General features: G+C 38.0%; 1 protein-coding gene across 5 annotated transcripts in view; it reads left to right on the forward strand.

Annotated features, from left to right (window-relative positions):
- tenm1 (teneurin transmembrane protein 1) overlaps nucleotides 1-13,649 on the forward strand; it is a 213,050-nt gene that overhangs the window by 141,887 nt on the left and 57,514 nt on the right. For 3 of the 5 annotated variants that reach the window (XM_082170138.1, XM_082170137.1, XM_082170140.1), the window contains exons 13-19: nucleotides 3,387-3,416; nucleotides 3,538-3,684; nucleotides 4,975-5,191; nucleotides 6,937-7,056; nucleotides 9,614-9,875; nucleotides 10,883-11,150; nucleotides 13,177-13,320. In XM_082170138.1, coding sequence (XP_082026264.1) covers nucleotides 3,387-3,416; nucleotides 3,538-3,684; nucleotides 4,975-5,191; nucleotides 6,937-7,056; nucleotides 9,614-9,875; nucleotides 10,883-11,150; nucleotides 13,177-13,320 — 1,188 coding nt within the window. The remainder of the gene's footprint in view (nucleotides 1-3,386; nucleotides 3,417-3,537; nucleotides 3,685-4,974; nucleotides 5,192-6,936; nucleotides 7,057-9,613; nucleotides 9,876-10,882; nucleotides 11,151-13,176; nucleotides 13,321-13,649) is intronic. The other 2 variants (XM_082170139.1, XM_082170141.1) reach the window with 2 other exon arrangements.

Raw genomic sequence — 13,649 nt, forward strand, 5'->3', positions numbered from 1 at the left:
AGAAAAAAAGAATTAACGAATTCATTAAAACGAATTGAATTAATTAATAAATAATAATATTGACGCACATGCTTTTCTGTCTCATTATTGCAACATCTCTCTCTAATAACTGCATTAATAACTGAATAAAGCCGGGAACACACTTTAAGGCCGGTTATGAATGTAATTTGATACTTATATGACTGATCATGCCCAAACGCGTGTTCAGCGCGTTCAGTCTGTTCAAAGTCGGTGTTTAAAATCTGCTGCAGTCGATGAAAACAGTCAGAGAATGTGTCAGCTAGTCGTGTGTCCCCAGCATTAGTCTGCTATCAGCGGCTCAAACCTCCGTTACTAACTCTGAAATTACGTTTTGGAATTAGCAACGGAGGCATGGGATTAGATGCGTAAGAAATTAGTCCTACATACAAGAGCGTTTTAATGACAAAAACTTTACAAACGTCTTGAAATACATAATCTGAACAATGTTTCGAGGTGTGGTAACTGTAGTATAAGCGGAATAATTGACTTCAGGCCGTTGAATTATTAGAAAAATAATGCACACCCGAGGTGTAACGGCCACTCCGCTTCGCGTCGTGACCGCATTACCACCTCGGGTGTGCATTATTTTTCTAATAATTCAACGGCCTGTCGTCAATTATTCCTTACTTATATCACACTATTAGATAATATTATATATAATACTGTTCAAAAGTTTGGAATCAGTGAGATCCGTTTTTTGTTGTTTTTTATAAGAAATGAATACTTATATACAGCAAGGATGCAATAAACTGATAAAAAGTGACAGTAAAGATATTTAACTTTCTATACTGTACATTTTAAAATATAATATAAAACAGTTATTTGAAATGTGTCACAATATTTCACAAAATTTGTCACAGGTGGTTTTTGTTTTACCTGTGTTAGTTCTTGTGTCCTTTGTCTCTGTTCATTTGTTGTTAAAGTTTCGAGGTATTTTTTCGTTTGTTTCCTTGGTTACTCATTTGTTAATTGATTAACCCCATCTGTTCCTTGTTTTCTCCCTTTACGAAGGGGCTGTTTACATAACACTGTTTTCAACTAAAAACTGAAAAATGTTTTTGCGCTTTGGCCAAATGGCCATTAAATGACCACAGCGCTTTGGGGGAGAACGTTGAAAACTTAAACTTTTGAAAACGATACCTTTATCGTTTCTGTGTAAACTACAAAAATATGCAAATTTGTGAAAGTGAATTTGTCTTTTTTTGTCTTTTCTTGTCTATGTTATGTTGGTTGTGTAACTCTTGCATTTATCCCGTTCTCCTGTGTGTTTGTTATTTTGTTGGTGTTAAATAAAGTAACTGCTACGATTAGATTTTAACTGTATTTTGGTCATAAATGCAGCTTTGTTGAGCATATATATATGTGTGTGTGTGTGTGCAGAGCCGATCCTTACCTCCCTGGGGCCCTAAGCAAAATTCTGTTTAGGGGCCCTCATACCTGACCCATGAGCCATGAACCATTTGCCATTGCCACACAGTCACACCTGACACCCCAGTGTTCCCACTACAATCCCTCCTTTAACTAGTTCTAGTGAAAATGTAATTCCTGATATCAGAAGACATTGTTACTAGTAAAAAGTTCATTCTTAATATCAAGAATTCACATTTTAAATAGTACAAATTGAATTATTGATATCAAAAATGCATATCCTGTGAATGAATAAAAGCTAAAATGGCGCCATAGCATGTCACTGTGTTTTAAATGATAAAAGTAATTCTTGATACTTGATGGTTATTATTTACTGAGGGATGTGCATCCATATTGAGCAGAATCTCCAGCCAATCAACATTTTAAATTCAATGGAGCCTATCAATAGTCAATGTCAATACATGGCTTTCATTATTGCATTAGTGCAGAGTTGTAACTAAACCTTGACTGAACGACTAGATAATCATCTTCTTGTTTTAAAACTATAATCCCGACAGATGTTTCTGCTGGAAAGTGCACATTTCATTTCATGCACGCGCATATGAACGCGTGACGCGGTTATCTTTTCCGAGCTGCAGTTTATAAACAAACACCGTTGTCCTTTGTCGTTTATTAAGCATAATAAATCAACTCAAATCAACTTAACTTTAGCCTACTGGTCTTTGCTGACATCAAACTTTGAGAGGAGAGAACACAAGTCTACCTGAACTGTTGCCGCAATTAACTCTCATGGTGTTTTTTTCTCTCTCTTTTCGTGACCAGAAGGATAGTTCTGCTTCATTTTGTCATCGATATTGTAAACATTGATTGACGCGCTTTGACACGAGGGGGAGGCGGGGCCTTGAGTAATTTGCGGGGCCCTACGCACCTTGCGTAGTGTGCGTATAGGGCTGATCGGCTCTGTGTGTGTGTGTGTGTGTGTGTGTGTGTGTGTGTGTGTGTGTGTGTGTGTGTGTGTGTGTATATATATATATATATATATATATATATATATAATATATATGTTTAACGTTTTGTAGATTTTTTTGCTATTCACATTAATAATCCTGCAATACATAATAAATATATATATATATATATATATATATATATATATATATATATAATGTATTTATATATTTTTTATAAAATAATAGTCTATAAATAATAATACATTATAAATAATAAAATGTCCCATGTAGGCTCTCAAATAAAATGAGGTCATAGAAACTGCATGTATAATCATTATACAAGAATTAGAAGTGGTAAGGTTTTATGTGAAATCAGTTGCTTTGCACTATGTGAAAATAATTTTAGTGTGTAAAATAGTTTCACAGTGCTTCCCCCATCCCCATACCCCCCCCCCCCCCCCCCCTTTTTTTTTTTTTTTTGCTGTTCTTGGGCCTTAACTTCTATTTTCAGTCTTGATATTTCCCTGACATTTCGCCAACCCTTTGACAGCTGGGTGTCATATCTGATTAACACGTTAGCATAAAAACAATCTTCATTCTGACTGGCAATCCTTTGGAATCATGCTCCAGAAATTTTGTAAATATCATATCTTCATGATTATTTGCCATTCTAACCGATTATTTGACAAGCGTCATGCATTTTTTATAAAACATGTAAATCAACTGATGCTGAACCAACATGGAGCCGTGTTTTTGCCTAGTAGATGATGTATAAACTAAACAGTCTCTCTCTTTCTGCCTGTCTGTTTCTCTCTTCCTCTTTTTCCTTCTTTTTTCCTCCTCCAACCCACAGTTCCTTTAATTGTGGTGCTCATGATGAGTACAGTCTGTGAAACTCAGGGGACAAATATACGCTTAAGGCAGCAAACGACAGGGACACTTAAAAAAAAAAGCACATACACGCACACACAGAGCTTCTCTGAAGAATGTCTCAAATGTAATTTCTCCTCTTTGTTCTCTCCGTCTTTCATTTTGTAACTCTTTCAGCAGCACATTACCTGGATCTGTTTGATAAAGGTGAGTATTATATGTGTGATGACTGAATGAAGAAATGAATAGATGACTTTGTGATGTATTTTATATGAACAATCTTTGAAGAAAGAATATCATTGTTATAGGTGTTCTGTCTCTCTCTTAGATGCATGTCCTGGGTTGTGTAACGGTAATGGACGCTGTACACTGGAGCAGAGCGGTTGGCATTGTGTGTGCCAGTCGGGATGGAGTGGCCCGGGCTGTAACGTCGTCATGGAAACCGAGTGCAATGACAGTAAAGATAATGACAGCGGTAAAGACCCATATAGGACATGAGCTTTGTGGATAACATATAGAGAGGATGAATTATGCTTTAGGTTAACAGACACATTCTCACAAATATATTGTTCTAAGCGTGATTAGTTACACTACTGTTCAAAAGAAGAAGAAAAAAATTTATACTTTGATTCAGCAAGTATACATTATATTGATCAAAAGTAAAAAATTTACAGGAAACAAAATATTTTTATTTCAGATAAATGCTGTTTCTCTTATGTCTCAGATTGTGTGTAAAGGGGTTTAAAGGTGCTCTAAGCGATGTTGGGTGACATCACTTCTTGTTGACGTTTGAAGTATTGTCAAACAAAACGGAGGCTAGCTCGACCCTCCCTCCTCCTCATCCTGTCCCCTCCCTCCTCCGGAGTTCTCGCCACCTTTAGAAGGCTTTTCCCTCTTCTTTGCTATTTGTTCATCGGAACGTCATCTCTTTGGTCGTGTGTCGGCCATATCAAAATTCAAGAGAATATAATTCTAACGTTAGTTGTTGTCGTTGTCTAGGACATCTCTCCTCTGGCTAACTTCCCTCTTCATGCTTCTCTCTCCTCCACTCCCCACACCCCCCTTCATGTGCACGCGCACTAACCACCCAACCCCATCTCATTCTCGTCGGTTATTGGCTGGAACACTGTTTATGTTTCGTGGTGCAGGCTGGCCCAGTTTGTTTTTGTTGCCGTTTGTGGAGCCTGGGCTGTCTACAGAGACTACGTTTTTTTTTTACAGTGTGTTCAGGGGACAGGCAGCTAGTGAATATTGAGGAGATGTTTGCTGTATGTGACAAAAAATGTTTCAGCCTAAAAAACGTGTGACATCGCTTAGAGCACCTTTAAGTTAGATTTTGGGTAAAAAACTAAATTGTCCGTAGAAATCTAAATCTGACAAAACATTTAAAAAAGACAAAAACAATTTTTAGATATTCTCAATGGAAAAAAATTATTTATAATAAGCAAAAAAAGTTTTTAGCGGTTGCGTTAGTTTGAGTCGGTAGTCGTTAACCATCAGCTTTATATAAAAACAACAGAAGTCTATAATATGTCCTCTTTAATGTATCTATACAGTGTGTGTGTTTGTGAGCGAGAGAGAGAGAGAGAGAGAGAGGTTTCTGGGTTATTCTCTCTGAGACTTTCTCCTGTGGGAGGTTAAAAACACAGATCCCCTTTAATGGAGCTGACAAATGAGATCACGCGCACGCAGACACACGCAGAGCAAGGGCAAGCTGCATCAAGGCTACATGTCTCCGCATGTAAAGTGTGTATGTGTGTTTCAGATGGTCTCGTGGACTGTGTCGACCCAGACTGTTGTAGTCAGCAGATGTGTGTGAGTGCCCCGCTGTGCCAAGGCTCGCCTGACCCACGTGATATCATTCAGCAGAGCCACGCCCCTTTCGAGACACGCCCTTCACGTCAGTTCTACGACCGTGTGCGATTTCTCATTGGACGGGACAGCACACACATACTGCCAGGAGACCTGCCATTTGACAGCAGGTGATAAACACACACTGCCAAATATTAGCTTAAATACACTTAGCCAACACACAAGCACACATAATCTTATCACAGGTAAAAAGAACTTTATCATGACCTCTCCCAGATACTCAAAGATTTGATGGTATGATTGTGACCGTATTTACATGGACATAACTTTCCTATCCGTTTTTTTATGATTGTTGTGCGATCCCACTGTGATTTTGGGTAAAAGCAAAGGCAGGATGTGTGACATCAACTGTCATTTTTTTTCAGTGTGCTATAAACATCTTAGCTCAGACTTTGGTCACGACTGACAGCATTGACTGCCCGTTTAAGCCACCAGCCCGCATCCGCTGTGACATCCTCATTCACATGCGAAATTGAAATGAGACCGCACAAACCCAAGCATGCCGTTGCGTGCTAATGTTGGCAATGTTTTGGCTGGAAAAGCGGGGGGAAAAACAAGGTCAGAGTATCTGGAGTCACTTGGGAGAAAGAGGTCATGGACTGTTCATTCTTCAAAGTAATTTTGGTAGTACGATCATAACTTGAAGGTAATGCTAAATGAGAGATGTATTTTTCATATAAAATTTGTATCCTCTTTCACACATACAGAAATACATTGTTCAGGTTTTTTTTTTTAAGTTAAAAATCTGTCTTCACATTAGTATTAATTTTGTCGGCTATTTTTTGTTGTTTTGTTTGTTTGTCTTAGTTCTGTGTTAAATGTCCTTTTTAGTTTATCATATTTAGTCAACCTGTCCTGTTTTTTGTTTAGTCAAGTATTAGTTGACTAAACGTCTGGGAATTTTAGTCTAGTTTTAGTCATAGTAATCATGAACTGATAATTGCAATTATTTTGCTCAAAATTGTAATACTGATTACTGAGCATGATTGTTGTCATATGAGAAACTTCATTTTATTACAATTATTGCACTTTCACCTACAGTTTAAGCACAAATCAAGAGAATGTATAACTCATATATAAATTAATACACTCTCTACATTACACTTATAAAAACTCAAAAGCTTCTCTAAAAAGCTAAGGCTAATAGTAATTCCAAGAGTCCTAAATTATGTTCATATTTTTCTAGTAAAACAACAACAAAAAAAGACTTTGTATTGTCACACAGAGTTTGCTGAAGTGCATTTATTCCAAAACCACAATCGTAAAACAATATAGTCGAGATTCATGTTTGGATTTATTACAGTTCATCACTGAGAAGGTTAGATCGCAGACTTAGACACAGCAAACAGCACAAGCAGCCATGTGAAGGAACACAGACTGGTTGTATTATACTTTAATTTGAGCAAAATATCACAATGGAGATCGCTGGAGGCTTGTTAAAAACAGTCTAAATTATTTTGTAAAGTTTAAATTACAAAGTGTTTATACTTTTGTGGGAGATAACCCCATGAATGGCTTACTAATAGTAGTCAATGAACAAAAAACTGGGTTAAGAAAATATATTTTAACATAAAAAATCTTACATACTTCACATATGAGCAGTGTGACTCACCCCAAAAATAATCTCCCAAAATGATTTTTGCTGTCATCGTCTAGTTTGAGGAAGTTTAAAATCGATTGAAGCATCTATTGTATTTTTCTCTGATTACTGAAAAGAGAGTGCTCCTCTCTCAGTTTCGATCTCTTCTGACAGATCCTTTGGTTTCTCTTGCAATGACTGCTCTCTCTCTCTCTCTCTCTCTCTCTCTCTCTCTCTCTCTCTCTCTCTCTCTCTCTCTCTCTCTTCTCTGTGCAGTCGAGTGTGTGTAATTCGAGGACAGGTTTTGGCCTCTGATGGAACTCCTCTCGTTGGCGTGAATGTCACGTTTCAGCATAACCCTGAATATGGATACACACTCAGCCGACAGGACGGCAGGTAAAACACACTCTTATACTCTTTGTAAAGAAAGACATATACACTCACCTAAAGGATTATTAGGAACACCTGTTCAATTTCTCATTAATGCAATTATCTAGTCAACCAATCACATGGCAGTTGCTTCGATGCATTTAGGGGTGTGGTCCTGGTCAAGACAATCTCCTGAACTCCAAACTGAATGTCAGAATGGGAAAGAAAGGTGATTTGAGCAATTTTGAGCGTGGCATGGTTGTTGGTGCCAGACGGGCCGGTCTGAGTATTTCACAATCTGCTCAGTTACTGGGATTTTCATGCACAACCATTTCTAGGGTTTACAAAGAATAGTGTGAAAAGGGAAAAACATCCAGTATGCGGCAGTCCTGTGGGCGAAAATGCCTTGTTGATACTAGAGGTCAGAGGAGAATAGGCCGACTGATTCAAGCTGATAGAAGAGCAACTTTGACTGAAATAACCACTCGTTACAACCGAGGTATGCAGCAAAGCATTTGTGAAGCCACAACACGCACAACCTTGAGGCGGATGGGCTACAACAGCAGAAGACCTCACCGGGTACCACTCATCTCCACTACAAATAGGAAAAAGAGGCTACAATTTGCACGAGCTCACCAAAATTGGACAGTTGAAGACTGGAAAAATGTTGCCTGGTCTGATGAGTCTCGATTTCTGTTGAGACATTCAGATGGTAGAGTCAGAATTTGGCGTAAACAGAATGAGAACATGGATCCATCATGCCTTGTTACCACTGTGCAGGCTGGTGGTGGTGGTGTAATGGTGTGGGGGATGTTTTCTTGGCACACTTTAGGCCCCTTAGTGCCAATTGGGCATCGTTTAAATGCCATGGCCTACCTGAGCATTGTTTCTGACCATGTCCATCCCTTTATGACCACCATGTACCCATCCTCTGATGGCTACTTCCAGCAGGATAATGCACCATGTCACAAAGCTCGAATCATTTCAAATTGGTTTCTTGAACATGACAATGAGTTCACTGTACTAAAATGGCCCCCACAGTCACCAGATCTCAACCCAATAGAGCATCTTTGGGATGTGGTGGAACGGGAGCTTCATGCCCTGGATGTGCATCCCACAAATCTCCATCAACTGCAAGATGCTATCCTATCAATATGGGCCAACATTTCTAAAGAATGCTTTCAGCACCTTGTTGAATCAATGCCACGTAGAATTAAGGCAGTTCTGAAGGCGAAAGGGGGTCAAACACAGTATTAGTATGGTGTTCCTAATAATCCTTTAGGTTAGTGTAATACATAATAGACCTGGGGCCCTATCTTGCACCCAGCGCAAGTGACTTTGTACACCGACGCATGTATCATTCCTATTTTGCACCCGCGCAAAGCGGACTTTTCCCTCCACAGAAGCACGTCGGTTAACTAAGAAATACACTTGCGCTCCCGGGGGCGGTTCAGCGCAAAGAGGAGGCGTGTTCCGGCGCAAACGTTCCTTCTTGCTATTTTGCAGGTTTAGAAAACAATTGCGCCACTAACCAGGAAAAAATTGTTTAAAGTCAGTGGCGCGTTGCGCATGTTATTCATAGGCTATTTTAAGGGCGCATGCTTGGCCATAATCAATGTAGCGTGTGCACAACGCGCACTTTGATTCTTTCATCTACACAGAAGCAGCAGTTTTCATTTTTGCAAATCATACATTATTACGATAGATAGATAGATAGATAGATAGATAGATAGATAGATAGATAGATAGATAGATAGATAGATAGATAGATAGATAGATAGATAGATAGATAAACAATTTATTATAAAAGCATACATCTAGCTTACACATTTACCCAAATTAACCGAAGTTAATTTGGGTGGGTTTCTCCATTTCAATGTAACTTCTCTCTTTTACGGCCGTGACGAGAGCGTTGCTCTCCTTGGCTGTGAACCGCTGCTGGCGCGCGCCTGGCAAATCCGCCGTTACAATAGCAATCCGCTATGGAAAAAGCGCATCTGCTCTTAAAGGGAATGTGGGATGACGCTCTGATTGGTTTATTTCACGTTACGCCCAAACCACACCTATGAATAATGAAGCTACTTCAGACCAACCCATTTTAGATTTGCGCCTGGCGCAAGAGTCATTTATCCCGCCGGGAAAATAGCAACAGCGCCGAGACCCGCCCACAAAGTTACTTGCGCTTTGCGCTTTGACACTTGCGTTTCAGATCGTTAAAATAGGGCCCCTTATGTGCTACAGAAACAAGCGCACAGCCATATTGTCAACATTGGTAATAAATCAGCTTTTACATTCAAAGATATATTAAAATAGCAAACAGCTATTTTATATTGTAATATTTGACAATATAATGTTTTTTAATGTATTTTTAATCACATAAATACAGCATGAAGAGCATAAGAGATTTTCATTAACATCATTAACAATTTTAATGACCCCAACATTTAAAATATTAATTATATATATTTATATATAGCATACAGTATATGTCCTGGATACATACACACACTATCTTGCATATTTACTGTAAGGAATATATATAAACCTTTTTTATGTATGTTTGTATTTTTGTTTTTCCCGCTAGCTTTGATCTTCTGGCAGTGGGCGGAATCTCTGTTACTCTATTGTTCCAGCGAGCTCCATTTTTGTCCCAGATTCGTTCTGTCTGGCTTCCTTGGAATCAGTTTATGGTCCTGGACCGAGTTTTTATGGAAAGAGCTGAATCCAAACCACCTGTCTGTGACCTGAAAAACCTGATCAGTCCACACGCCGTTGTTCTCTCCGCCCCCCTCCCACGATTCGCCGCCGACTGTGAGGACAGAGGAACTGTCGTACCTGAGCTACAGGTATAAGACAAGCTTGCTCTGACAAAACACTGAATGCATTATATTATGTAATTTTATTAGTTAAAAATTTATAATGTTAACATCAGAGTCTGACTATCCTGGAATCAACTTGAATGTCGCTCAGGTCTCTTGTATGCCTCGGTGCTATTTATATGACACATGAAACAGCTCGCTTGCAGTATAGAGGGTGTAATACCTGATATTCACTGCAACCTGGTGGTGCTAGAAAAAGAAGAATGTTCCCATTATAATCAACAAGGCATATACACAGTGTAAAAAAAGAGATTTCTGCAGTGTAGACATTTTTTTAAATTATAAAGTAAGCATTTGCAAGAGTCCAAATCTCAGTTGCGTGAAACTGTGTAAACTTGACACCTTTGTTGATTATAATGTAATGAGAACGTTCTAATATTGATGCATTACTCACTTTGAGTATATAATTTACTCAACATTGGAAGTAAACACATTCTCTGAAGTTGACTGATGAATAAAACAGCAAAAAAGTAATTCAGGAACACATTTCTCAGCTAAATTTTGATGTGTAGCCCACAGAAACAACATAACATTCAGTCGGCCACACAAAACAAGTATTTTTATTCTCTTATTATTAATAATCGTGATTGCAATATCAAGGGAAATCAAGGGATTTTTGTCATGTTCTTTCAGCCCTTCTGCTTATGTGGAGTGTTTCAAATCAGTCCCTCATGAGATTTCATATTGGTTAAGATGCTGTTTTGGAGGGCAGTAGCCTGTGTAGGCAGTAGACAGCGAGACAGCTCACTCAGTTTTGGAACAGAGCTTGTGTGTGTCTGTAGGCTGTAAGAACTGCAACCTGTGTTTATGGGACATTTATTTGGCAGCATTACGGTCATTGGCACGGTTTTTGTTCTGTATGGAAAGTGCACACAGTAAATAGAAATACAATTAATTTCTCTCACTGTCGCTCTGCCTAATAAATCCTTGTTCTTTGCGTCTGCACGTCTCCTTCTGTCTCTCTCTCTTTGTAGGCGGTCCAAGAGGAGGTGGTTATCCCCGCTACAATTCTGAAGTTAAGCTACCTCTCGTCCAGAACTCCAGGCTATCGGTCTCTCCTGAGGGTGGTTCTGACCCACTCCACCTTCCCGCCGGGCTTGGCCAAAGTCCATCTGTCTGTGGCCGTCCAGGGTCGGCAGCTTCTGAAATCATTTCCTGCCGCTCCAAACCTCATATATGTTTTCTCTTGGAATAAAACCGACATCTATGGACAGCAGGTCACGGGGCTGGTGCAGGCACACGGTGAGGGTCTCTGTGTCTGTGAGAGCTAACTTTCTGTTATTGTTGTTGTTGTTGTTGTTGTTGTTGTTTTAAAGATAAGCTTTCATTCTGTTTTACACTACCATTCATATGTTCAGGTCAAAAAGTCAGTTTTTAAATGAATACTTTTTCAGCAAGGATGCATTAATTTGATCAAAATGGACAGTAAAGACAAATTTTACAAAAGATTTCTATTTCAAATAAATGGTGTTCTTTTGAACTTTCTATTTATCAAAGAATCCTGAATATGTTTTTTTTTAAATAGTTTTACTTTTACTCCAAAATATTAAGCAGCACAACTGTTTTCAGCATTGATAATAATAAGAAATGTCTTTTGAGCACCAAATCAGCATATTAGAATTATTTCATGTGACACTGAAGCCTGAAGTAATGATGCTGAAAATGCAACTTTGCAATCACAGGATTACATTTTAAAATATATTAAAATAGAAAAGTTATTTTAAATCGTAATACTATTTCACAATATTACTGTTGATGAGCATTTTACAATGAAAAAAACATTAAAATCTTACCGACCCTAAACTTTTGAATGCTATTGTAAGATAAAATGATCACACATGAAATAAAATGTCTACTTGATTGTATGTACTTAATAAGATGCAAGAGGCGCAACTGATTAGTCTCTTTCATAATTGAACTGTTTATGAACAACTGAATCTAGGACTCCAAACAGAACTGACTGACAACTGTATTTTATCTCACAATACCCCTTTTTTATGCCATTTTTCATAAGCTGAGATTGACAGATAGCTAATATTAGTGATTGACAGCGAGAAAATAACCAACAAAGCACACATACTTATGTCCTGGCTATATCAATGATGTGACAGACAACTAGTTGTTGAGTGCGGATCCATTCAAACAGCACTTACTGTATCAATCGAACTTGCTCTCAAAATTGTGTTGTGGCCCCTTGAAATTGTAAGGAACTCAATTGAATACAGTTGTCACTGTCTTTCATGACTAAATAGTGTATGAACAGGACCATATTTAGCAGGACTGTATCCTGCTGTTGTATGATCATTGCCCTTCTTTCTCGCTCTCTCCCTGTCCATTATTTTGAGATGCATCACAATGACAGCAATCAGACACTGCAAAGGATCTGAATTCATCATCTTTTGCTCATTGACAAGAGCGTTCAGTTTTACGCCACACTAATGCACCTACTGAATAATGGCTAAAAATTAGTAATTACTGGCTATTATGGAGGAAATTAACTTCTGTTTTCAAGTAGTAATTAGAAAGAATTATGCAAAAACATTTCATGGTCATAATAAACAAATGTGTAAACGGCTGGGGTTTTTTTCTATCACCAATAGAGATTATTTAAACACAAATTACAGGATGCTACATTAATATATCTTTGAATTTGTGTAGTGCTTGTAACGTTATGCCAGTAACATATTATTAAAAGGTAGAGAGATATAAAAATCCTCATGACTCAGGATCTCTGCCCTGCAAACAGGCAAATATAATTATTGGTTAATAATTATTATTTATCCTCTCAACTGTGTTTATTTTGCCTACAGCTCAAGCGTTGCTACTTTGAAGAGCCCGTCTAATTAAGTTCAATGTAACACCATGGCAACACAACTGTAACTGAACCAAATATAACATGTTCCACTTGTTTAACTCTGAGGATGGGTTCAGCTCTTTAAACATTTTAATTCTATGTTATGACACATTTATGTACAGTAAGGTATATGTAAATGTTATTCCATTAATACTCTCTAAATGATAAATAGTTTCACGATTTTATATATTAACACATATTAGTCTAATTAATCATGTAAAATGGTATTAATTATTGGTTATACTGGGTAATTTATGCATTAAAATTCTGAAGTTTCACTTTAAAATGAAGAATTACCAATGAAAGTATGTGAGTAGGTATATTTTTTTCTTTGATGATGGTGATCGATTGGTGATATTTAATGGACTAAGTCTGGCACTTACGTGTGTGTGTGTTTGTGTGAATTAATGACAGTCTCTGTTGGATACGAGTATGAATCGTGTCTGGACGTTGTGCTCTGGGAGAAGAGAGTTGCTCAGCTGCAGGGCTTTGAGTTGATGCCATCCAACCTGGGCGGATGGACACTGAACCAGCACCACATCCTCAACCTGGAGAGTGGTGAGTGATTATCACGTGCACACACTCATGCGCATGGGTGTTTTCTTCAACTATGGACGCTTTTGGCCCTTTAGACTTTTAGAAATTTAAACAAACTTTTCAAAATCATTAGTTTATTTACTTTGCCTGCTAAAATGTGCAACAGTGGATATATTGTATCACAGGAGAATTGTAGCATATTTATGTTTTTGCCCCTAAACCTGTCACAAATTTCAAATCACCATTCATTTTGTGGTGGAAATGAAGAAAATGAAATTTTAATTCTTTTTAGAATAAAATGGCTTTTCTGGCTAGATTTTTATGTATCCTAAATACATATATTTCCTCAG

This window comes from Leuciscus leuciscus (genome assembly GCF_965113295.1).
Source record: "Leuciscus leuciscus genome assembly, chromosome: 5".
NCBI lineage: Eukaryota > Metazoa > Chordata > Actinopteri > Cypriniformes > Leuciscidae > Leuciscus > Leuciscus leuciscus.